The sequence below is a fragment of the Hyaena hyaena genome, unplaced genomic scaffold (genome assembly GCF_003009895.1).
Source record: "Hyaena hyaena isolate Hyena2069 unplaced genomic scaffold, ASM300989v1 scaffold_326, whole genome shotgun sequence".
In the NCBI taxonomy this organism is placed as follows: Eukaryota; Metazoa; Chordata; class Mammalia; order Carnivora; family Hyaenidae; genus Hyaena; species Hyaena hyaena.
This window is the reverse complement of record NW_024080959.1, coordinates 1,938,317-1,965,147: the sequence shown is the minus strand read 5'-3', so window position 1 is coordinate 1,965,147 and position 26,831 is coordinate 1,938,317. Positions and strand designations below refer to the sequence as shown.

The following is a 26,831-nucleotide window of genomic DNA, read 5'->3' as shown; positions in this document are numbered from 1 at the left end:
TTAAAGACATATGGAAAAGGAATGATCAGAAATTTTAAAAGTGATGCCATAGAAGTCAGAATAGGGAGTAGTTTAAGAAAAGAGGGATAAATAAAATGCACAGAGAGGCTAACCATTGTATTTACCATTTTAAAAATAGAGGTTTTCAAGGTAGGTATAAAGGCAAAATTTATTGCAATGAATCATTGAGGAAATGGAGAAAGAAATGTAAAGGTGTCTTTCAGTTTATTTAATATGAGAGAGAATGTAACTTTTAAAAAAGGATATGGAGTGGGGCACCTGGATGGCTCAGTTGGTTAAGCATCCACCTTCAACTCAGGTCATGACCTCACAGCTCGTGAGTTCGAGCCCCGCATCAGGCTCTGTGCTGACAGCTTAGAGCCTGGAGCCTGTTTCAGATTCTGTGTCTCTCTCTCTCTCTCTTCTCCACTCATGTTCTCTCTCTTTCTCTCTCTCTCTCAAGAATAAATAAACCTTTTTAAAAAATTAGAAAAGGATATGGAGCTAGACTGTGGAGGACCAACTAAAATAGGAAATCATAAAGTTGCAGTAGAACCAAACAATATGTGGTTGAATCGACCCAAGCTGCAGATTTGTAGGGCAGAGGCAGCAGAGAAATTCTTTACCTCCTTCCTCTACCTTCTAACTTTCAAACCACTCTACAGTGCTGCCAGATTTATTCTAAAATTTGCACTGTTTCCCTCCTCAGAAAAGTTCAATGGCTACCCATCATCTATAAAAGAAAATCCAGGGGCGCCTGGGTGGCTTAGTCGGTTGAGCGTCCGACTTTCGCTTAGGTCATGATCTCGCGGTTCGTGGGTTCGAGCCCCGCGTCGGCTCTGTGCTGACTGTCAGCTCAGAGCCTGGAGCCTGTTTCAGTCTGTGACTCCCTCTCTCTCTGACCTTCCCCTGCTCACGCTGTCTCTCTCTCTCTCTCTCCTAGAAATAAATAAAAAACATTTAAAAAAATTAAAAAAAAAAAAAAGAAAAAAGAAAATCCAAACTCCATAGCCTACTACTCAGGATATTTGTGATCTGGCCATACTTAGCATTCCTCACCAATTCCCTGCACACATTGTATATGCAAGTCATGCTTTATTACCTTTTATTCCCCAAGCACTTCTCACACTGTTTACTACATATACTGCTTCTTATTCTTTGAGGGACAAGAATGCTATCTGTACTACAGCCTCTTTAATAGACGCCCAAGTTTGAGTCTCTGTCTTCTCAGATTCCCTGTAAGTATTAGCTATGATATTTATTACAATCTACTTATAAAATAGCAATTTCTGCATTTCTTTGCTTCCTGATGAGAGAGAGAGCAAGCAAGAGAGAGCACTTTCCTAATTTTTTACAATCCACAGTTTCTAACAGTCCCATGGACATACTATAGATTTAATAATGGTTGTTAACTGCTTAGAGAATTTGAAAACTTAAGGTAAGTCCTACAACAATATGAATTCTTAAAATTAAGAAGGATGCTATTTCATATTCAACCAACAATTAAGAATGTAATCTCAGACTAACAATGTATACTGAAATGACACAGAATATTTCTTATAAAATATATTGCATGCTGCAAATTAATGACAATGATAAAAGCAATAAAGATTTTTATAATAAAAGGATAAACAAAATCTTACAGAATTGCCTCCCAAGTCATGACTCAACAATTGATTTTGTAAAATGAAATTTAGAATATTTTGCCAGAGTCATAAGGGTAAACCTTCTTTACTTAAATTTCATAGTAAATATTCATCCAATAAAGAAATAAATTCACATCAGAATTTATGCCAGTTTCTTAAGAAATCAATAAATATAATGCAACTTCCTATATTTCTTGAGCAATCATGATTGATATGCTTGAACTAATATTTATTGAGTGCCTACTTTTTGTCAAGACTAATACTAGAACATTCACAAATAATATTTAATATTCAGCACAATCCTGCAAGATGACTATATTAGTATCCCCATTTAGGAGGTTAAGACTTTTGCTTAGAGAAATTTCTGATTTGCCAGGCACTACACAGGCAAGATCTGATGGAGTGAAGAATCTCCAGGCCCACTGAGCTTGCCAATAACAACAGCCCTGAGATGTTGGAAGAGTTTGGTCACCAAAATAAGATTCTTTATTTACTCTGGCTACAAGGTGTACCCATGAAGTTCGGAAAGATAAACAACAAAAGTTGAAGCAAAACAGTCGAATGTTTAAGCAGCTTAGTTTTTAGCTATCCAGAAAATTTCATTAGCCAACACACCTTCCCTAGTATTCTCTTTAATTAACATCTAATGCATATATGGCAATTTAGCCAAAGACAACAAAGTATCATCTATTTTAATAGATAAGAATTTCTTGTCATTTCTTAAATTATTTGAGGTCATTTTAAAGAGGTTTTTTGAAGAATTCTAAGCAACCTTTGCCCCTCTAATTTTTATAATTCACATAAAAAAGGTTTCGCTAAACAAAATAGACCTTCATCCTGCCATGTCCAAATAATCGTTAATATCAATTAATGACCTATTCCTTTACTTGTTAGAACTGTTGCACATTTTATATAACACTTTTAAATACGGCATGCATTTTAATCAATGCATCTCAGACACTTATCTTCATTTTGCAGATAATGCAAAGCAACTTGATAATCACTGAATAAGATTTATCATATTGCACATTTGATACAGATTTAATATATTGCCTCTATGTTGTGTTGAATGTGAATTTTATTAAACTAAACAGTACATATTTGGTTCTCCCATTGAGTGATACCACAGGGCAGGTGGGGGGGCAAGCAGTTCTTATAAAGATCTTTCACAAACCTCATCTTCTTGCATTCATAAAAAACAATCTGAAACGTCTTTTACTGCAGTCTCTTGTGAAGTGCAGCTTTTTTTTTTTTTTTTTTAGCCTCCTCTTTGTGATTTGTAAACATGGGGGCTAAATCTTGTTGAGAGAAGTACTTGATGGATCTATTCAATGGTCTCCTGTGTCTCTACAACTTTTCTGAGCAGAGGTGCCAACACTTACTTCAGAACTAGCTTTTTAAGGATGTTTGCATGATGAAGAGATAATATCCCCCTCCAGGGGAAAAAAGTAGGTTTGTTTACTGTGCGTGATTATAATGATAAGGGTGCCCTCCAGGGCAGAGGTCAGACAGGCTTACATCCTGTAATAAAAGATTTGGGCTCCTTAAGCTTGAGGTCCCTCTCAAGACAACCCACTGTGTGTGCCTGTGTCAGTTGGCTCTCTTCACATCATGCTTTGGGAAATGAGGCTTGGAGAAATGGCACCAAAATACTGATACCCTTGTGATGGCTATTTTTGTAAGTAACAAGAAATAGCACCAAAATGGGGATACCTTTGCAATAGCTATTTCTGTAACAAGTCTATTTTCTCTGAACCAGAAGCCTACCTCTGCCATCATCCATGAAGTTACATCAGGCTAACTGGTTAGCCTACAAGTAGGTTAACACGGGCTTCCCAGTTTTCATTAATGGTAACAATTTCACAGACTGTTATCTGGGTAGTCACTTTCAAACAACAGTATCATATTCAGGATTTCTATCTTCTTAACTATCTGGATTAGCCAGTCTAGTGTTCTTGCCTGATTTGCTAAGAAAATTGCCATTTCTAGCAGAAAACTCAGCTGAATGAATGGCTTTGTCTTATTTATTGATGATCTTTCCCTGTGTCCTCTAGTGAAAGAATTGATCCAGTTTCCCTGCCCACTAGTTCTTCAAACAAAGAAAACTTTTGGCATGATTTTCTACTTTGAAGTGAGTAAAATACCATTTTTCTCAAGATTTCTTTTTCCTTCTATAAATTACTAACATCCAATCCATTTACCATTTCTTCATTTATGTGATTTTGATCTAATGATGTGGCCAATCCTAATCTTATGTGAACATTCCTGTATCTTCAGCTAATTATGCTAAATTAGTAATCTGGTATTATTTCAAATTTTATCAACAACTTATTTTATCTCTTACCTAAATTCTCTCCTTCTTGATCATAAGCATATTTAGCATAATTAATTACTTTAATTCTTAAGAGACTAATTTTTCATATGTATTTTCTATAGAAAGCATCCAAGTATCTATTGGCATTCTCCTATATTGGGTTAAGTCCTTCCTGGGGTGAAGCAGACAGGGGGTTGGATATTATCTCACCTTAAAGATAGATTTCACATGAACATAATTGCACTGAATATCTAATTTTTCAAGTAATTTGTGAGTTTTTTCTAGGTTAATTTTTCCACCTCTAAATTCATCCCGAATCTTCGACAAAAACCATGTATGAAGCACAAAAAAAGAAGTTAAGGAAATTCTCACAGAAAATCATTTAGTACTTAAAATCCCTAAGGAACTATTTGATTTCTCTTCAATTTAACATTTTTTACTTTTATTTTTAAGGGATAGTCTATCTTTTGCTGAAGTGACAAGATAATTCCATGATAAATAATGGTTACAACGAAACTAAGTAGGTACTATTCTGCAGTAAAGGTACAAGAGGGCATGCATAACACAATACAAATTACAGGAAAGGAATAAAAATAAACAGTTGGGCAATTAGTTATTATTTGGAAAATACGATCCATCTCCTGAGACACTGGGGACTTGGGGGATCACTGCGCTTCGAGATAGCCCTGTCACTTGACCTGTCTCAGCTTCCCTTTCCTAGTCTGAAAGGTGGGCAAGTTTATAGTTAAGGGAAGTGGGGGCATTAAATAAGTTCTCAATATATTCCTGAACACAGTTTCTGCTACTGAGTGTTCAATAAATAGTTACCATGTTTGATATAGTTATTAAGATGACATTAGTCATATGTCCAGCTACCCACATGCCCAAAAAGGCAACATTTTAAGTACCACCAAAAAGGGTTAAAAATGCCATGCTGATTGTATGCTTGTTATGGATGAGAAAACTAAAATAATCAAGCTTACTTATTGTATCCAGACAAACTACAAAAATTAGGACACTTCAATTGGAAAAACTGAAGTTGGGAATTAATACGACAGCTTATAAAATCATGAAAAGTATTGGTAAAATTCGTTCAAAATTTCACTCAATTTTAGATTGTTAAAACTAATGAAAAGTGGTTACATGTAAATGCTATGACTTAATAATGGCAAAGCTCATGTTCTTATAAGAAAAAGACAGAAAGCGAGGGAAACTCAGAAAAGCTTAGGACGTATGGAAGGTAGCAGTTTATACTTAAATGAGAGAGGCTTAACTTCAAGACTCTTCGGAAAAAAAGAGGAGAATCAAGTAAAGAGGATAAATCAAGAGAAAGAAGAGAAAGGAGGAACAGAAAGGACTTCTGAATGGATATTTGTTCTCCATATTTTCATGATCTGTTCTGTTTCTCCTTGCTTAGTAGTCTCTCCCCATTACAAGTTGTCACAGGTTTCAAATATAGTCAACTCTGCCCTTTTGTAGTAAAGGAACTTCTTGATATGCATCAGCTGTTGCCTCTGACCCTTTTCTAGAGAGAAAGCAGAAAATACAGAGTGGTTTGTGCCTTTGTTCTTTAGAGATAGCTCACACTTAAATCCCACAGAAACCACATAGAAACAAGGTGTGGTCCCTGCACTTCACTGCCCTTGAAAGTTTTGGGCTACTTGCTTACATTTTGGCAGTCTTCAAACCCTCAGTGTTTATAAATGCAGTATCCTCTGCTGTTTGGCATGTTTCTATCAACTGCCATCGTATCTTGTTTTATTTTTAGTATTTTGTTGAACCCCCTGAAACTTCTGAGCATAATGTGCTTCCAGTAGGTTTGGGGAAACTATTCTGAGGGACTGAGGATAAATCAATGCCATTGTCCCCGAAGGTGCAAAGTGCTGCCACCAAACACGTTAGAAACTCTGGGCTGCTTCTTCAGATCCCTGACAACATACACTGCACACAGAGACACACCACTCTTGAAGAAGGCTGTTCGGGAAGCTAAGTTTTTAAAATCTTCAAAATACGTACAGCTGGATGGCTGGGAACCACGCTGTCAGGTGACTGTCATGTTTTTCTTTTGGCCTGAACACCCATTGTGATATCATCAAAAGTTCCACACTTCATAGAGAAAGCTTCTTTATGACTTCATCAGGAGACTTGGAGCCTGTCAGACAACCTGTTTTCATGACTAGCCATAGTAATCTTAAGCTTGACTGTTTAACACCTTGATGGGAAAGGTGTCTCATGGAATGTTTTCTCATCCTTTGAACACTCTTTATTTCAGAAGCTTTGCTTCTGTCGCAACCAAGCATGTCACTTAGCGTTCTGAGTAGGAAAGAGAAAGAAAAAGTAATTCGCAGACTGCTGATACAAGCTCCTCCCGGGGAATTTGTAAATGCCTTTGATGATCTCTGTCTGCTTATCCGTGATGAAAAACTGATGCACCATCAAGGTGAGTGTGCAGGCCACCAACACTGCCAAAAATACTCTGTGCCGCTCTGTATCGACGGAAATCCAGTGCTCTTGTCTCACCACAACGTACTTGGTGACTTCCGGTTTTTTGACTATCAAAGCAAACTTTCCTTCAAATTCGACCTGCTTCAAAACCAGTTAAAAGACATCCAAAGTCACGGTATCATTCGGAATGAGACAGAATACCTGAGAAATGTTGTTCTGTGTGCCTTAAAACTGTACGTGAACGATCACTACCCAGCGGGAAATTGCAACGTGCTGAGAAAAACTGTGAAAAATAAAGAGTTCTTGATAGCGTGCATTGAGGACCACAGCTATGAAACAAGAGATTGCTGGAATGGCCTTTGGAAATCTAAATGGATTTTCCAAATCAATCCATTTCTAACCCAAGTAACAGGAAGAATTTTTGTGCAAGCTCACTTCTTCAAGGCTGTCAACCTTCATATTGAAATTTCCAAGGACCTGAAAGAAAGCTTGGAAGTAGTTAACCAAGCTCAACTGGCTTTAAATTTTGCAAGGCTTGTGGAAGAGCAAGAGAATATATTTCAAGCTGCAGTCTTAGAAGAATTACAGGAGTTATCAAACGAAGCCCTGAGAAAAATTCTACGAAGAGATCTTCCAGTGACCCGCACTCTTATTGACTGGCAAAGGATACTCTCTGACTTGAATCTGGTGATGTATCCTAAATTAGGATATGTCATTTATTCAAGAAGTGTGTTATGCAACTGGATAATATAAAGGATTGCTCCTGGTAATTGTCTCAACCTGATTCAACTGTATTTCTGGGAGGGGTATTGGTATATTCCTAAAGTTCAGAAGCCACTAGAGATGCCTATCACTTCACAAATACAAGTTTAAATTAGGGAGAAGTGTAACAAATAATTTTACTCAAGTAATATTAACCAATAAGGCAAGTAAAGGGTGATGTAAATGTGCTTCTTGGTAGCAACCATCATAAAGCCAAAGATGTGTATTAGAACCTAAAACTGCTTGATAAAATGTGGCACCCAAAAGTATTACAAAGGTGATCAGGGTTAAGGCTGTGTGTGTGTGTGTGTGTGTGTGTGTGTGTGTATAGAAATGACCTTTGACTTTCTTTGTAACTAGAGAAGGTATACAAAGGAAAGTCATTCTGGAAGTGATAATTTACATAATTCAATTCAGTCCTACCCAACAAGAAAGAGTGGATTTCAGTAAGTGACATTAGTATTGGATATTCCATGAAAACAACAGATATCAAAAATCTACCTCAGATGAAGAACTAGTAGCAAATTTAGAGCCTCTGCTCTCCAGGAATTGGGATTACTCAAATTCCCAGGCTTTTCTTCTTCTCCTTTCCTTTCCTTTCCTTTCCTTTCCTTTCCTTTCCTTTCCTTTCCTTTCCTTTCCTTTCCTTTCCTCTCCTCTCCTCTCCTCTCCTTTCCTTTCCTCTCCTTTCCTTTCCTTTCCCCTTCCCCTCCCTCTTCCCCTCCCCTCCCCTTCCCTGTCCTTTTCAATGTTTATTTTTGAAAGAGAGAAAGAGAGACAACTCAGAGACAGAGCATGGGCAGGGGAAGGGGAGAGAGAGAGAGGGAGACACAGAATGGGAGGGAGGCTCCAAGATCTGAGCTGTCAGCACAGAGCCCAACTCGGTACTCAGACTCAGGGACTGAGAGATCATGACCTGAGGCAAAGTCAGATGCTTAACTGACTGAGCCACTCAGGTGTCCCCAAATCCTGGGCTTTTCTGAAAACTAACATGGTCTTTGAAAAATCAACTGGAAAAGCCTGACCTGTCAAGATGGTATAGTCAAATTCTTGTGAAGTCATCCCTGTAGGCATTTATAAGTGCCTACTTCATGCCAGGCCTGGTGCTAAATGATTTGCACACAACTTTTCATGATTCAGGTAGCACTATTAGTATCTCCATTTTATGGGAGAAGAATCTAAGGTCTTGAGTTGTTTAATTCATCCACTAAGTGATAGGTGGGTCTGGCTCTGCTCTTAACCTCTAGGGTATGACCACTCTTCCTGGAGGCCTGTTTCATTAAGACCTGTAAACTCTATAATGATTTAGGCAAGCATTTCATCCAAGGGACACTTCCACAGGATCTAGAACTGGTGGACTGCTACTTTCTAGCCAAGACAAATTAGCTATTCAGTCACCCTTTTACTATTCCCAGCGAGGTTACTGACCACTCGCCTATGCTCTCAAAGAATTCCAAATCTAAACCTCTCTAATAAGATTGCAACAGAGCATCCCCTAATTCTGACTTACTGGTAGGTAAAATTCTCTGTAGTTTGGATCCATGCTGTTGAGAAAAGATCTCATTCTACTTAAGAATCACTGGAGCAGACAAGGTTAGAATTTCTAAATCTCAAATATTTCTACCTCAACAGGTGGTTCTTGGAGAATCTCAGGAGAATTACCTAGGGCGTATCTTTAAAAATACAACTTCCCAGGGGCGTCTGGGTCGCTCAGCCAGTTGAGTGTCAGACTTCAGCTCAGATCATGATCTTGTGGTCCATGGGTCTGAGTCCCGCATCAGGCTCTGTGCTGACAGCTCAGAGCCTGGAGCCTGCTTCGGATTCTGTGTCTCCCTCTCTCTCTGCCCCTCTCCTGCTCACACTGTGTGTGTGTGTCTCTCTCTTAAAAATAAACATTAAAAAAATACAACTTCCCAATATCCATCCTCAGATGTGACTTAGTAGGCTGAGAAATCTACATTTTAAACAATTTTCAGATATGACTCTGTTATAAGGGATCCCAGTACCACATTTTAAGAAATATTGGTCCAATCATAAACCCAATCTTATACTTTCTATCTACTCAATTAAAATCATTTCCTGTAAAACAATTGCCAAATGAAAGCCATGTCTACTACTTCACTGGATTTGCTATGCACAGACCAAGGACAGGCCTTTATCTGTTGTTAAAAAGTTAAGAAAAACCTTTCTAAAGAAAAGCAGCCAAGACAGTTGCTCTCATTGCACTAAAACATACCCTTCTGACAAATTATTTAACAAAAATTTGAATTGATATTATGGCTTTATATATGTAAGTGTTGATTTGCCAGAACTTTCCAGAATAGGGCTTGATGGTTTATGGAACAATCAGAGAAGCACTTAATTCCCCCTGGAACATGGGGTTTTTTAAATAATATTTATTGGTATTTCTGGATATAAAAAGTCACATGTACAAATCATAGAAAATGCTTAAGGTATAAAGCATTTTGGCCTATTTCCTCCCATCTAATTTTAAGGAATTGTTTTAAATATTAAGAACTCACAACATATAAAAATTTTTACCCTGTTCTTTTTATATAGCCTCCTATATCATAAATATGGTCCTGTGTTATTAAAATTCCTTGAGCACATAATTTTAATTATTTACACGATATTCATACAGTTCATGAACCATAACAAGACAACTATTTCTTGTTCATACATAATTTAAATTTTTAGCATTTTATTTCTGTTATTAATTGGGTTATAGTGAGTATCTCTATGTGTAAAACTTTGCCCACATGGTGGATTATTTCCCTTAAGATAAAGTCCCTAAAATTGCATATTGAAAAGATATGAACATATTCATGATTTAATACCTATTGCCTAATTGCTTTCCAGATTTAACAATTTATAATCCCATCAATAACAAAAGAGAGTGTCTAGCTCACCACAGTAACCTTGGCAATATTGAATATCAAATATTTTCTTTGGTAGGCAACAAGCCTTAAAAGAATATAAAACAAATAAAAAGGCTGTTTATTAACTTATGCTATATTATACCAAAATCATTCCCACATTGGTTTTATTTGGTAGTTATTTTCTTTGTATGGAGCTGGAATAGCCAGAAAAATTTACAACTACTCCTTCCTGTACCTTTATCATAGACACACACACACACACATACACACACACACACACCCCTACACTTAAACCTACTCTAGCAATATACATATATAAACACATACCCAGGCATATACACACATACACAAAAAATGCTTCAGATTCTGAGGACTCAGTGTATTGGTTTTTTTCAGTGTATTATTTTTTAGTATTCCAGTGTTTTCTCATCCCCGTCCCATTTCCAACCAGAGTGTAAGCTCCAGTAGAATGGGACCATTCTATTGTCTATTTAAGGATTAAGTCCATTACTGCCTGTCATTTGATAGGTAATGAGTGAATGAGTGAACAAATGAATAAAGGTAACAAAGACATGAAACATGGTAGGTTTAGTTGACCGTAAGATTTTGTAAGCCATCAATACCTGCTGTCCCTTTAGGAACTATGTATTCCTCTGCAGATTCCCCCAGCTGATGCTGAGATGCTTTATTTGATTGCATTCTGAAACTGCCATTGGCTGCCTACTGCTCTGATGAAAACTTTTGCTCTTTTCCCACTCCAAATGGACAGAGATTTCTTCTCCAACAAGTTTAAGAAAATCAGGTTCTTCAAAATTCATATATTTCTTTCAAATGTACATAATCCTCTGGCAAAGATTTTTGTGCCCTTTCTCTTGGGGGTAGGGGCTGATCCATAGGGCTAATCCAATGGCTATTATCATATTCTACTCAAGCAGAGATTCAGGAGGAGGGTAGATCCTTCAACCCACCTGCTAAAGTGAGTCCCTGCTGTCTGAGGATATGCCCTAGCCTCAGGATTGCCTGGAGGCTAAAGAAGGCTTCACCTTTACTTTCCTGTTGGAATTTTGATTACAGTATACAAACCCCAACTACTCCTTTCTACTTATCATTACGGTCTCCAGTAATCAGAGTTCCTACTGGACTCTGCATATTTATGAAGTTCCCATAACTCATTAGATTTTAATGACTCAGTACGAAAGGTACTTTCAGGTCCCTGTCACTCAACCAATTTTTTATTTATCTCACCTTTTCCTCAATCTCCTCATCCACACACATCTCTTGGATTCTGACCCTTTTTCTTGGATAATTTCAGCAGCTTCTTAGGATATAGTACTATTGTTAGAGAGTGGGTTCTCAGTCTACTGTTTCCTATATTCTAGTGAAATCTATCTCAACTCCACATCAGTCACTAGTCTCTCTCCTGATAAGCATTCAATTTAGTCTTGTCTATTGACCCCAACAGCCTTCTTCATGATGTGTTTTGAATTTTTCTACTCTACTTAAGCTCTACTTCTGCATCAGTCATTCATTTAGTAAGTGACACTGTCCCTTTACTAAGAAGACACATGCTTTCAAAAAGAGCTTCTACAGCTTCCTTTCTCTATACTTAAAAATATATTTATTTTCTTCTCCTGAAAAATAGTCTCCAAAGAAGTGTATGTTCCTTTGTAAGACTAACTCTTCCTCCTGTTAACTTGCTCCTAAGTCCTTGATCTTGTGTCATCCAGGCTCTTGATTCTTCAATTAGCCTTTTTGGCTCTTAGTTCCTCACTAGCCCCATCTATTTTGGCTCCTCTCCTCCACCAGCAAGCATATACAGTTCCAAGTGGCCAAAAAAAATTTCCCTATAAATTTCTCAGGTCCTTTCACCATGAAACTTTTCAAAGGTTTATCCTATTCTTAATTTTTTTCTGTATCTTTATCACTTATCATTTTCTTAAAGGAATTGATTTAATTAAGAGACTGCTATGCTCTAGGCATTGTACCAGCAATTTCATCTGCCTCATTGATTCCTTATAAGAATTATACAACTGGGAATTATTTTTTACAGCTTAGGAAACTAAGAATATTTTTAAATAGCTTTGCCAAATTGACACAGCTGGTAAGGGACAGAACTGGGATTCCAAATCAGGTCTGTCACACTTGAAAACTCCTGTTCTTTATACCATATCATGCTCCCTTAACTCTGCACCTACTGGCCACCAGTGTAATCATCTAATAAAAATCCATTCTCAAAAATTTTCAATATCATAATTGTTGATTCCAATTGCCTTTCATCAGTTATTGTCCTAAGACCATGACTACTTCTTTTTCCTGAAAAACGTTTAATTCCTCAGTTTTAACTGCATCTTAGTCTCCCCTTCCTCTAATTCCTTTCATTTCTCTTCCTCCATTATACCTCACACTCAAACACAAGCATCCTCCAAACCTTAGTTTTCCAACCTCTTTTTTGTACATTATCACTTTCAGTCACCAACATCTTCAGGAACCACCCCATTCTTCACAATATTCATCACAGTATTCATCAGGTACAACAAGACCGGAGAAAACTCCAGTACCCACAATCCATGGCCTATTACTGAGTAGGTCTTCAAAACAGTATTTTCAATATCATTTGCATATTTTTCTCTTCCCTCTTGGCTTCCAAACTTGTTGTGTATTTTTTTTTCACTAAGCACTATATTTATTGTAAGATACATTGACCACACTCTGCCAGAACAGCTTTGCATGAACACATCTTCCAGTTTGACTTAGACCTCCAAGAATATTCTATCTTGGCACTGCTTCCCCTTTGTCCATACTCACTGCTCCTTCCCATCACATTCATCCAACCCCAGTTCACCTACACTCTAGTAATAAAAACAAGACATCTAGTAAATAATCATACAGATGGCTCTAATTAACTTGACTTTAGGCTTCTTTTCCAATATCACCTACTACAAATCTTACCTTATAATGTCAAAATCAACATTGCCAGAACTAAGATGTTATTCTTACCTGCTCCTCTTTCCTTCAATCAAATTACTCTTTCTTTTTTTTGCTCTTAGAAGCACTATCTTGTCATTAATTCAAGGTCAAAACTCAAGCATCTTTAACTTCTTTCTTATTTTCTAAAATTTAATTAGTCATTGAACCTTTTTATTTATGTCCCTGCAAGTATTTTTCTTACTTATTCACTCTTTCACCTTATCAATAATCTTTGTTACTTCTCACTTATCAAGTTTTCTAACAAGTCTGCCTGCTTTTCTTTTTTTAATCTCCAATCTATTCTATGAAGTTCTGCCAAATTAATTTTCATAATCCTCAACTGATTATTCATTGATGTTACTCACAGTCTTGATCAAACACTTTTTAAAAATACTGATTGACTAGGGAGTAGATTTCACATTTTCTGGCTCAGTGTTCAAAGGCTTTCCATGAACTGAATGTCCCTTGCTCTTACATGAACCTTATATGACTAAACTAGACTTAATCACCTCTTCTAAGAAGCCTAAAAGACACTTCAACAGGAGTGCTCTCTAGATTTCTTAAATGTAAATACATTTTATGTCTACTTCTGCATTGGTAATTGTCTACATTAATTTGAATATTAGTTGTGAGTATTTGCCCTGTTTCTCTTAATAGGCTAAAGGAAAGATTTTGTTTCTTTCATACACAATGTAATAGAAATCTATAAAACTTTGAATCAGAATATATAACTTCAAGTCTTGGTTCTCCCAACTGCTACTCTGTGACATTAAAAAAAGGTTATAATATATGACTTCTTTGACATGAATTTTTCCATTTGTTAAGTGAGGATTGAGTGCACACCTAGAATAGATTTTTTTACATATTCTGTGTGAACAATAAATGATTGGTGAGTAAGAAAAAAAAAATGTCCAAGAGAAGAAAGCTTCCAACAGTCTCTCAGGATGAGAACCTAGCAACAAGCATTTCTCAAAGATAAGAGAAAGTTCTTGAGAGCATCAATCCTAACAAATTCTCCACCTTTCAGGAATTGTAATTTATAAATACCTCTGAGTTGGAAGTACAGCTGTGCATTTTAAAGATCATAGTGTCTGGCACATGATAAGAATAGAATTCCCACACTATATTTCTCTGACAATTCATTCTTGATGTTATATTATATGCCATGTAGACATAGATACCTTAAGGAGGCTCCAGGGACAAGATTTGCCTTCTTAATTTAATTAGTCTGTGCCCAAACAGAAAACAGATGACAAATACAAATTGTGTAGTTCAAAAAAGATATAATGAAGGGATTATCCACAAAGATAAGAGAACACTGAGGAGAGTAAAATGACATTAAATCCATTCACATATTTAGGTCAAGGTTAGGGAGTGGCCACTAGAAACTAGAGGGGGGAGTCAATATAACGGTCAATATAACAGGCCACCAGAAGAAGGGTTTCTGTGTCCCTTCACGGGACACTGACAGCCTGAGGAGGCCTCTCAGAAAGAGAGAAAGGACATAAGTGCTCTCCTTTTTTGTTTTCTCCAGCTTCTGTCAGAGTTCCTCATTGGCAAAACCAGTCAAAAGCCAGAGGACAAGGGAGTCCACGCACATCAGCCTCCAGTGGCCAGTAGTAGGATGGGGAAGGGAGAAGGGAGATTTGGAGGGGTGAATGGAGGGTACTAGACACACATTCATTCATTCTGAATATGATTCCTGACACCTTACAGGGCTTTTACTTTGGTAAGATGAACATCCAGCATTTACTAAGTATATTTTGTCCTTTTGTTCATTTAGAAATGCCATTAGGTTAAATAAATAAATATATTTTATAGAGCTACATAAAAGATGTGTTTGGAAGGATTTCAAGTAATTTTTCTTAATATTTTAATTCATTTTAACTGCCTTGAAAAGGGCAACCTCTTCTAGGTTATAAATGCAACAGCTTTCCTGAATTAACTTTATTACATAAATATAATGCTTATCATACTGTTCTTATCTCCCTAGTCACTTTTTATTCTTATTTTAGAATATGTAAAGTGCTCCTCACTTTACAAGCACCATGTTCATGTTCCAAACTCATATGAATAAAAAAGAATATTGTGTGACGAGGATTTACTAATTGGACAGATTTATTTTTTTCATTCCTTAGGAATGTGATCTGTGACCCTAATGGCATGCAAATGCAGCCCTCAGTTCAGACAGTCATAGCCTGAGACCGAAGAATGGGAAAATTCCATAAACATTATATGTGTTTTTACCACAGATACCTGAACAGTATCATAATGTTTCTTAATGAGTATTTCTCATGTTCACTTCAATGCTTCTTTTTATACTTCATTCTTGGATAAACAATCTTCAATCTAACAGCTCAAATTCTTATGGGTTTATAAAAAATACAGGATTTGTAAAATGTATAAAAATTTGCTTACGAAAGTAAAGGAAAACCAGGGCCCTTTTGCAAAACTATTATCATAGCATAGCAAATACCTAAAACACTATAGAAAGCTCTATAGTGTTTGTTTGGAATTAAATTAGCTATGTCTATACTGGTAATCGTATGTCAAACTGATCTCTTCACATTTTTGGCAGTCCTTGTGGAGTACCATGACCTCTAATAGCAAGACCTCAAGAAATAGGAGAGGAAAATCTGGTGACAGTGGCTTTTTATAGTTACATGGTACCATTCAGTACATTTTATTGGAACTAAACTGACTCCCAGCACACAGTTATTTGCAGGGAATTTGACTACGGAAAATCTGAGTTAACCTGCATTACCTGACTTAGGTTGGTCCAACATAAACTTGTAACCCACTTGCCAATATTCATAGTCCCACTGTATCGGTTTTACCTAAGAATATCTCACATCAAACTCTTCAAGACCTGGTAAAATAAGCTGACCTAGCTGCCAACCCACACATGCATGTATTTCAGTGCCCTCCTAACAGACTGCATCCCAAAGAGGCTCCCTTATGCTACTACAAATTTATTTAACTCCCTCCCAAAATCCTTCTACAAAATATTTTCAGTATGATTAACTCTGCTTTCCTTTATCTTCTTATTACTCAATTCCTTATTTGAAATTCATTTTCAAAAACCATTCTTCATAAACGTATTCCATTAGGAAAATTATTCTTATTTACTTTGGTGATCCCATTATTGTGTCTGGAACATAAGGAGTATTTATGGTATTTGTTGAATAAGTAAATGAATGGTTAAATGGATAAAGATGTTGAAGAAAGAAAATACACTCTACTCCTGTTTCCTTTACTTTCTTCTTTTGTTTCTTTTTTTTTCTTATTTATTTTATTTCTTAAAATTTATTTATTCAAGTATAATTAACATAGTGTATTCTATTAACTTCAGGTATACAATGTAATGATTCAACAATTCTATTACTGTTTCCTCTGTATCTATTTAGATACATTTTCTTCTAAAGATTTTAATTTCCAAAGCATTAAGGAGTGAATGTCAATTTGAGAATGCAAGCACAAAGGATGTCCTACAGTTTAAAGAGAACTATCTTGGGAGAGTCTGGGTGGCTCAGTTGGATAAGCTTCTGACTTCAGCTCAGGTCATGATCTCATGATTCATGGGTTCAAGCCCCGCATCAGGCTCTGTGCTGACACCTCAGAGCCTAGAGCCTTCTTCAGAGTCTGTATCTCTTAGAACCCTCCCTTTCTCATTCTCTCTCTCAAAAATAAATAAATATTTTTAAATTTTTTTAATAAAAAAGTAAAAATAACTGTTTGATTTCATGGAAAAACAAGTTAAAAAACGCTATATGTACCCCTACTTGGGGTATCAATGTACATTAACATATTAAAGTCTCTGAGATAGTATGTCATTTAAAAATATATATGTAGTTGAGTGTTATCTGGAAATCATTGTGATTCTCCCCTTTATCCTTCACCACTCACATCTAATCTGTCTGCAAGGTCTTTGAGTTTGACCTCCAAAAGGATATCTGCCCACCTCCCTCCATCATTGCGGCCATCACTCCAGTCCAGGGCACATCCCTTCTCAAAGGAACACTGCAATGTCTTTCTCACTGGTATCTCTGCTTCCAATCTTAGTTTCTTAAAACCATTCCAGCAAAGTAACCAAAATGAGCTTTTTAAAAAATAATAATTAATCCTCTGCTTAATCCTACATCATAGCAGTAGGTTTAATATTCTTAAAGTCTAATCTTCGTATACTGGCCTATATAGGATCTCATGACCTCTGGCTCAAGCCTCACTACCAAATCTTATCAACCACCATTCTTCTTTATCCCTGATCACTCTTTTGTCCACTTGGGCTTCCTTCTATGCCTTTTCTATATCAAGCCCTTTCTTACATGAGGGGCCTTTGTAATTAGGTTGCTCTGCCTAAAAATATATCTTTCAGCTCTTCTTAACACCAGCTTCTCTACATGCCTCAACCCAAATGCCATCTTCTTTCCTTCCTTCCTTCCTTCCTTCCTTCCTTCCTTCCTTCCTTCCTTCCTCCCTCCCTCCCTCCCTCCCTCCCTTCTTTTCCTTCTTTTCCCTTCCTTCCTTCCTTCCTTCCTTCCTTCCTTCCTTCCTTCCTTCCTTCCTTCCTTCCTAAAAGTTTACTTTTTTGAAAGAGAGAGAGAACACACAAGCAGGAAGTGGGCAGAGAGAGAAAAGGAGACAGAGAATCCCAAGTAGGCTCTATGCTGTCAACACAGAGCCAGATGCAGGGCTCCATTTCGTGAATGGTGAGATCATGACCTGAGCTGATATCAAGAGTTGGTTGCTTAACTGACTAAGCCACTCAAGTGCCCCTCTTTCTTTCTTTTTTTACTTGAAGTACATTTGACACATAATGTTCCATTAGGTTCAAGCATACAACATAGGGATTGGACAAAAGTCTACGCACCATGCCGTGCTCACCACAAGTGTAGCCACCATCTGTCACCATATAGCACTATCTCAATATCCACCACATCACCAACTTTATTTCCTTCATAGCACTCACTACCACTTGAATTTTTTTTAAATTCTGATTTTTCTATCCTGGAATACAAACCCTATGAAGGTAGCAAACTTGTTTCTTTTGCTTACTAGAATATCCTCAGTAACTAAATAATGCCTAGCACATGATACGGATCAAATATTTGCAAATATGTTTGTTCATAGGACCCTCTTTCAAGTAAAATTTATAACATTACACAGAACACTCTGCTGGATAACAAAGAGTAAGACACAGTGTGATTCATTTCAGAATAACAAATGCAGAAATTAAAAATAGATGCTCACAAATAATACACATTTTTTCAAGAAAACACTTTTTAAAAAACCCACTTTGACTGTATTAGAATGATTTCCTATGCAGGATAAGTAAAAAGAAATGGGAAATAAAAGAAGTAGATAACTTAAGTACATAAAAAGCCAAAAGAAAAGAAGCAAGGAAACAAATGAAAAAAATAAACAAACCCAAAATAAACAACTGAAAGCAAAAACAGAGGAAAGTAAGGAGAAATAAACAGAAGTAAAAACAGTTTCACTTATTCAGAAGCAATGTGAACTTAAAGCCTCCAAAGATGAAGTGAAATTCCCTCCTGCAATTTCCAACCCTCTCCCACAATTCCTCGGGGGTTAGAAGGCACCACACTTCATTTCCAGCCCATGTGATTGTGAAAGATGAGCCGAGAAATGAGCAAGGCTGTGCCCTGAACCAAGACAGTGATTCCACTCATGTGACTGAGATTTAGTTCCTCATGATAAGCACAGACTGAAATTGGGAAAGAAGTCCATCTCTGGTTTTGCTTAGGGGGTGATTAAAAGGTGAGTTTGGCTTCATAGCTGTCCCTGGTACTGAGGCATTGTTCAGAAAAGAGCAAAAGATGCCAGGTCTCCTACAGGCCATAGGGTTCCAGCTGGGAAATCAGAAAGGCAGTGTATTTCTTACCAGGTCAGAGGATTATGAAAGTTTGATGATAAAGATACAGCATGGCTTTCCTGTGACATGCACAAAATTGTAGCAATGTTCTGTTTAATAAAACTGCTTTGTAGAGAGTACATAAATTACCTGCTTTTCCAGTTTTGTGCGTTCTGACCGTCAACGTTATTCATCCTTATCTTGTTGCCTCACCTAGTTTTCCGATGGTGAAGACAATTTGCAGAAAGAAGTTGCTGAACTATTCATTTTTAAATTTTTTACTTATTATAGTTCAATGAGTATGTCAGAAAAAGCAAAACCACAAAGATAAAATCCATTTATCTTTAAGCAGAGTGTTGCATTCAGAGGAATTTAGCTGTAAAATTATTAGTGATATTTTTCTGGGAAATGACAGTATAACAGAAAATGAGTTGACGCTTTTCAAATAGGTATTGGAGATGCTTTGGTGCCCTTGCCACATACTCACATGTATTCTCGGGATGCCCTGGAGTTTCTGCCAAAAGAACAGACAGTGCAACACTTGGTATTAGACAGCCCATTTACATCTACCCCAAGATATGTGATTCTGGGGATTGCAGTGCATTTCTACTATTAATACTATAGCACTAGAAAATATTACAGGCATCCTTAAAGCCAAATACAAAAACATATACAATACATTATAAGCATATTACTAAAATATGGCTCTTACATAACTGAAGCCAAAAGGTGTTTAGAATGACTACAGTTGAGAAAATATCTTATGGAGTCAGGAGAACTCAAGAGCCTCCCTTCCAAACCATCTGCCATGGCCATCCATCTAAATCCAGAGTTAAAAATGTGTGTATGCTATCCACCAAATAAAATTAGTCAGTCCCCTTTCCTACATTCCACCCTATTAGCCTTCTCCTAAGAAAGTGACCATGGAGAAGTTTCACATGATGCCAACATTAAACTCTTTCCAAAGGTCTACAGAACATGGGAATATCTAAATCAAGATTAACTCATCTACCATTGGTGAAACAAAACATAAACTGTTGTTTGTAATGTTTTATAGCATTGGATTTATGACGTATAGAATTTACTTTTCATCAATGTATTCTACAGGTCATTGTTCTGAAAACACAGTACCAGGAACTGTAGAATTTGAAAGGTAACAAGAGATGATCCTTGTACCCCAAAAGCTTGATGATGCAATGCCAAGGAAACAGAGGAATAATTATATGTCATATAATTAGTATCCTTATAAAGAGTGATAGTTACTACTATTTAATGATGATATTTCAAGCTTTCTACCATTTGGAGATGACCATTTTAACAGAGAATTTTATTAAGAAATTAGTATCTTTGGGACACCTGGGTGGCTTAGTCGGTTGGGCGTCCGACTTTCGCTTAGGTCATGATCTTGCGGTTCATGGGTTCGAGCCCCGCGTCGGGCTCTGTGCTGACTGCTAGCTCAGAGCCTGGAGCCTGTTTCAGAGTCTGTGACTCCCTCTCTCTCTGACCCTCCCCTGCTCACGCTGTCTCTCTCTCTCTCTCTCCTAGAAACAAATAAAAGCATTAAAAAAAATTTTAAAAAAAATTAGTATCTTTGCTCTTTGCTCCTACAGACCCAAACAATAAAAAGAATGAAAAAGTCATATTTTTAATGAGACCAGAGTTTTAAATTCTGGAATCCCTTGTTCTAGAATTAACAGGGTTTTGTGTGTGTGTGTGTGTGTGTGTGTGTGTGTGTGTGTGTTTTCCTGATCCAGATCCAGAGAGAGTGAATTAAGTTGGCTTATCCCTGAGTGGCAGGAGATGATGAGTTCTGTGTTTTGAAGGTAGAGACAAGTGAGGCTAAATGAAAATCTGGCAGAAACGTATGATTTCTAACACATGGCAAGAAATGTCAGGAACATAGATAAGAAGATGCTTACACAACCAGAGGAATTATTCCCAGCCCCAGCTATGTGATTGAAATTGGACATTCTACCTTTCTTGCATTTAGGTGTCATGAATCCATTCCTATCCAGTTCACGAAAATAAACTAAGGTCCAGTTTACAAGAAATATGAATTTTAAAAGACCCTTCCACTTATTCTATGATCTCCTAGACAGCTTATTTTCTATTTTTCTGTCTTAAGAAAAACAAGAATATTCTTTCATTCAGTTATATTTGTTAAGCCTATTCTTCATGCCAAACCCTTTGTTAGGCACTAAGAGCACAAGAAAAAAATAGGCCATTTCCTGTTTCTGAGTAGGTCTCATCAGCTGAGTCAAAGTTACCGGCATATAAGCAACTAAGTACATAACAAGCAGAATCATAAATGATGCACTGGGAGAGTAGCAAACTTTCCCTGGGGACGTTAGGGCAGGCTTGCATAGTGGATGCTGTCACCACCCAACCAGGGCACACTCCTCTCCCCACCATCAGGACTAGACCCTGACCGATGCTGGGAGACCCCAGCCCCTCGCACTAATTCAGGACAACTCTGCGCTGTTGTACACAAACGGGCTGTGAGCGAGATTTGCGTTTAGGACCCTGTTCCAACCAAAGCTGCTTTCCTCATCTGCTCCCCACAGAAGCTGATTCCAAAAGGACTTCCCAGTTAACGCTCTGCAAGCAAATCTCTGTCTCAATGTGCTTCCTAGAGAACTCATGAAGGTTTGGCAAAGGAAGTAATTGAGACGCAAAGGTTTACCAAGAGTTTGCTAGACAAAGGTGATGGCAGTATTGATTTCACCTAAGCCCTGCGGTCCTAGAGAATAAAGACGGTTAATCCTCCCAACCTTTCGTTTTCCAAAACCCCCCACCCTGTTGTGTTCCAGGAAATGGCTTACTGCAAGGAACCACCTTTTCAACTTGACTTGGAAGGCACTCTTTTTTCTCTTGTCTCCCCTAAGACTCTCAGAGGACTCCCTTGTTTACCCATGACAAGGCCAGGCACCAACCCTCAGCATCCTTTTTTTTTTTTTTTGTCTCATAAATGATCCGCAAAACCACTTGTCTCCCCCAGAACTAGATTGACAAAGAGATAAACTTTCCTTGTTCATCTGACTCCTGCTTATTAAAAAAACCAATCCCAACTGTAAAATTATTCCACTTGTAACTTCCTTATTCTTCTGTATAAAATCTAAGGCAAAGCCACTCTACCGAGACCCTGATCCTCAGATCCAGGGTGCTCTTCCTTTGCAATAGTCTAAATAAAACAAATCTTCCTACACATTCTGGGTTTTTTGCCCTTGGCAGGGAAATGAATGCAGGCACAATGAATGCATAATGAACAAAGGCCCTGAAGTACAAAAGGACCTGGTATTGTCCAAGAAACACGGGGAATTTGAGGACAGGAATGTAGACCTGTGGTGGAGACCAGAATGGATGGCAATCAACTAGGGTAGACTGAAGTGCCTTGCATGTTAAACCAGGCATTTGATCCTTAATGTGGGGAAACTCCAAAAGCCTTTTTACAGTCCTTTTTGGAAGTAAAGAGTTTTGGCCACCAGCCGGGAGAGAATAGGTCCTGAAATGGACAAAAAGGCTTTAAAAGTTGTCATCAAGAGAACAAGGTCTTCAGCTCACAAATCTTTAAAATCCTCAAAAGCATTTTGGAAAACTGTATATCCATCTGTAGATTTATGTACAAGGTACACTTGAGATTTTTCACAAAAAGTTTAAACAGTTGCATATAACTTCAAACATGTTGTAAATAGTGACATTTTGAAATGAAATATTCATATCAAGTTTTAGAAAGCATCCAGAAGAATCTAAATAGCCTAGATTTATCTGAAAAGTAAGTGAATAAGCATTTTGCTAATTTTATATAATTCCTTTATCTTCTTGAACTTTTGCATTTCATTTCACCAACACATTTTGTACTAATGTATTGTATTTTTATGCCAGAAAGGCTTTTATTGGAAGTCTTTTACATCAGAAGTTATAATACATCTTTGCTACAAAAATTTGTATATATTTTCCTGTGCCATAGACTCTAAAAGTTTTTTTAAAATTTTCTTCTACAACTAATTATTCAAAAACATAAATATATTATAACTAAATGATTATTAAAGATAAAAATAAAATTTATTGGAAAGTCACCACATAATGATATGGATCAAGGTAATTTATTCCTAATTAGTTTACATATCTAAGAATGAATATTATTGCTAGAAAGAGAAAGGGTTCAACATAAAATCTATTTTTTATTTTTATTTCATGGATATAAGCTATGAGCAAACAATCAGATAAATAAGTGGATAGGAATCAAAAGGTTTATTTTCTAACAATGAACAATATCATTCAGTTCTTTAAATTCTTCCAAATTCCTCAAATGTCTGGTTGGCTCAGTTGGTTATGTGTCTGACTAGTTCAGGTCATGATCTCACTGTTCATGGATTTGAGCCCCACACTGGGTTCTGTGCAGATAGCTTGGAGTCTGGAGCCTGCTTCGGATCCTGGTCTCCCTCTCTCTCTGCCTCTCTCCCATTCACACTCTATCTGTCTCAAAAATAAATAAAAACATTTCATTTTTTTTCTTTCTCTTCCAAATTTTATAGCAAAATCATATGGTAATCTGCTATTAAAAATATTTTAACACTGTATCAATTCATAACTTGTTAGGTAGCCCTGCTGTTGTATTAAAAGCAAACAATTAGAAACCAACTTATTTACAAAGGCTTTATTACAGGCACTGCCGCTCTCGGTTTTTTGGAAGACAACAAAAGCTTTACCCAGACTCATCCAATGACTAGCCTCACGTTGTAACTCTTTCACCTAAAGGTATTTTATTAATCCAATGTACTCAGAGAAATAAAATATTAAATTCAATACATCTTTGTGAGAGCAACAATCTTTTATGACAGTGTGGTTTTATCTTGTCAAAGCCTGGGAGCTGCAGAGTTAACTCATTTGATTTGTGGAAAAGGTCCAGCATACAACCTAATTAGCAAAACAAACCCGCAATGTCCAACCAATCAACCAGACCACCAAAAAATCAGACTTCAAGTTTTCAATTCCAATAAAAGTGTTACTACACATTTTTAGAAATATAAAAATTCTGTGAAGTTAATTAGAAATCAGGTCTTATAACATAGATCACTAAAAGTAGTCATTAAGATGAAATGTTTTCAGATCTAATGTAATTTAATTTATCCATATTCTAATAAGCGAAAACTTGATAATATGACATTTTTATTTCTTAATGTGCAAGCCCATTATGTGTAAACTTATGAGTCATTAATGAAGTGAAAAGTGTGATATGAAGCATAGTATTCTTTTAGTAAGTGCGTACATTTGTGTCTAATTAAATAAAAACTATGTATAAAACATAATAAAGTCAGAATCAAAATTCCCTATGTGTTTCATGAACAAAATGCTGTATACTGCTAAAAATTTCTTAGTCCAAAAATTAGCATACGGTTGTATTTTTTGCTAATAGGAAGTAGAAAATGTTAAATATTTTATAGACAAAAAAGATTAGACTGAAATCAAAATAAATATTTTATGAAAAGATTTGAGAAAATAAGTTTAACTCTTAGTAAATGATTGATTCCAGTCTAAAAGAAATCATATATGGGAGAACCTGGGCGGTTCAGTTGGTTAAGCATCCAACTTCAGCTCAGGTCATGATCTCAAGGTTCGTGGGTTCAAGCTCTGTGTCGGGCTCTGTGCTGACAGCTCGGAACCTGGAACTTGCTTTGGATTCTATGTCTCCCTCTCTGTCCCTTGCCTACTCACATGCTGTCTCTCTCTCTCTCTCTCAAAAGTAAATAAACAAAAGACATCATACAAAATGCACATTTACACTTTTAATCCAGTATCTTAAAATTTTTGACAATGTCAAAATAATTTCCAGTTACATGTAAAAGAGTCAGCAATCCAATTTTTAATCCTTCAGGTCTTTATTATTGAGGTAATGGCCTGGCTTGAGACGACTATTAAAAACAGTAGGGGAATGCCTGGATGGCTCAGTTGAACATCCATCTCCTGATTTCAGCTCAGGTCATGACCTCACTCTTCATGGGTTTGAGCCTCACATCAGGCTCCACACTGATGGTGCAGAACCTGATTGGGATTCTCTTTCTCCCCTCTCTCTGTCCCTCATACTCTCTTCCTGTCGCTATCTCAAAATAAACAACCTTAAAAAAATAGAAGGAATCGGTTAACTTTAAATGACAAACCTTGTTCTCAAGACACTCTTTTTTAAGAAATGTGCATTTTCCCACAACACTCAAGGCATTAGAAGATGCAAAGTCACTCCCTTTATCCCAGTCTGCAATGTACCTCAATTCAGAACATGACAACTCAACCAACCCTCAAACGTCCTTTTGCTTAGAGCCCTAGAATCTTTTACATCCTGGGAAAATGTACCAGAATAAGATGTGGGTGAAGGCCGTGCCTTTGTTTCATAGAATGGGGGTATAACTATTATGAAAAGAAAGGTGGCAAAAGAAAATCTGCCTGGATGTGTAGGAAGGTTCTCCTCAGATATGTTTGAAGAAAAATATATACGGAATTTGAGGATCTAGAAAATAATTCCCTAACTAACGTTGCAAACTCCCAAGGTGCTCATAGTACCATTGGAAGACTGTCATTGGAAGGCTGTGGATGGAGTTCTAGACCTCTAGAAATAGGAAGCAAATCATGAGAGACTGAACAAAAGCATGAGATATCTGACAGAATTTTCGTGTCTTATTCTATGTCACATAAGATTTTGCATACTTGCTTCTTTGTAATATTTCTATGAACGAGTAGAAGGAGTCCATTTCTTTATGTCACAAACAAAAAAAGAAAGAAATTGTAATTGAGGGTCATGACTCCCAATCATTTCAGATGTGAAATAAAAGGGTCACCTTGCTCCCAGGTAAACAGTGATCAATCTGTTCCACTGAGTTTGCCTCTTTTTTTTAAGGTTTTTATTTATTTATTTATTTTTCAGAGAGATAGAGAGCATAGGGGAGGGGCAGAGAAAGAGGGAGAGAGAAAATCCCAAGAAGGCTCCGCACTGTTAGCACAGAGCTCAATGTGGGGCTCAAACTCATGAACCGTGAGACCATGACCCTAGCCAAAGTCAGACACTTCACCCATTGGGCCATCCTGGTTCCCCAAATTTGCCTATTAAGACAAGGATGTGGTGGGATGAGTAGTAGAAGTGGGGTGGCAGGAGACCTGCCCGGGTAGAACAGAGGGAATATCTTTACCATTCTATCATTTGAAATAACTTTCACATGATTTGAAGTAAACTTTCCCAATGTAGAGATAAAAACCAAAACTCCTGAGGCTGATATCTGCCTCCTAGACTTCTGGATATTTCATGGACTGCCATATGAAGGAAGGAATTAATTCATTTAGGACTTACTAAGTAGAAGTCCCTTTTTGACTAACAATTTATCTAAATGAGGTGACACATAATATATTTTTTAAATTGTTAAATATATATGAAACATATAAATAAAAAATAAAAGGGTATTAATTTTTAGACTTACTCTGATTTTTTAAACCTAAAAATTGAAGAAAAAGAAGGAAGGAAAGTCTTTCTAAAGAAAGCCTTGTAGGAAAACTGCTTGAGTGCTTTAATTTCCATTTTAAAAATTAATCTTGCAACATTTTATACAAAATCTTATAATTGGTTCCACAGTTAATTAAAATTTCATTAGTGAGCAGATATGAAAAGCATAGCTTATTTGAAGTATTTATTATTCCTTCTTGGATTGTTAATGAATTAAACCCTCAAGTGCACCTGTATTAAAGTCACCTTCCTGCTCATCTATCTACATTCTCAGAAAGTAATATGTGAAAACCAAGAGGGCTTCATATATTTGGTGCTATTATTTTTCCTGCCTAACTTGAGAATGTAAATTTATTCCATGGTACTTTCTGAAAAATTAACTACTGTTTCAACTATCATAGTCTTTTCCAGTCCAGTTATTTTAATAATTAAGATTCGATTTAAAGTTCATTTTCATTTC

General features: G+C 36.8%; 2 protein-coding genes across 4 annotated transcripts in view; one reads left to right on the top strand and one right to left on the bottom strand.

The window, feature by feature from the left end:
* PLCZ1 (phospholipase C zeta 1) overlaps positions 1–6,033 on the bottom strand; it is a 48,394-nt gene extending 42,361 nt beyond the window's left edge. For all 3 annotated transcript variants that reach the window (XR_005531201.1, XM_039249000.1, XM_039249001.1), the window contains exons 1-3: positions 5,977–6,033; positions 5,333–5,485; positions 4,171–4,294 (exon numbers count right to left, since the gene is read on the bottom strand). Coding sequence is in view for 2 of the 3 variants with exons in the window: in XM_039249000.1 (XP_039104931.1) it covers positions 4,171–4,294; positions 5,333–5,343 (135 nt within the window). In the remaining variant the exon portion in view is untranslated. The remainder of the gene's footprint in view (positions 1–4,170; positions 4,295–5,332; positions 5,486–5,976) is intronic.
* Positions 6,034–6,109: 76 nt separating this feature from the next.
* Positions 6,110–7,184, top strand: CAPZA3 (capping actin protein of muscle Z-line subunit alpha 3). Its single transcript, XM_039249003.1, has one exon. The coding sequence runs from the start codon at positions 6,259–6,261 to the stop codon at positions 7,156–7,158; it is 900 nt and encodes a 299-aa protein (XP_039104934.1). The 5' UTR covers positions 6,110–6,258; the 3' UTR covers positions 7,159–7,184.
* Positions 7,185–26,831: the final 19,647 nt, after the last annotated feature.

Coding starts and splice junctions, on each gene's coding strand:
- CAPZA3 (XM_039249003.1), top strand. CDS start 6,259: ATGTCACTTAGCGTTCTGAGTAGGAAAGAGAAAGAAAAAGTAATTCGC.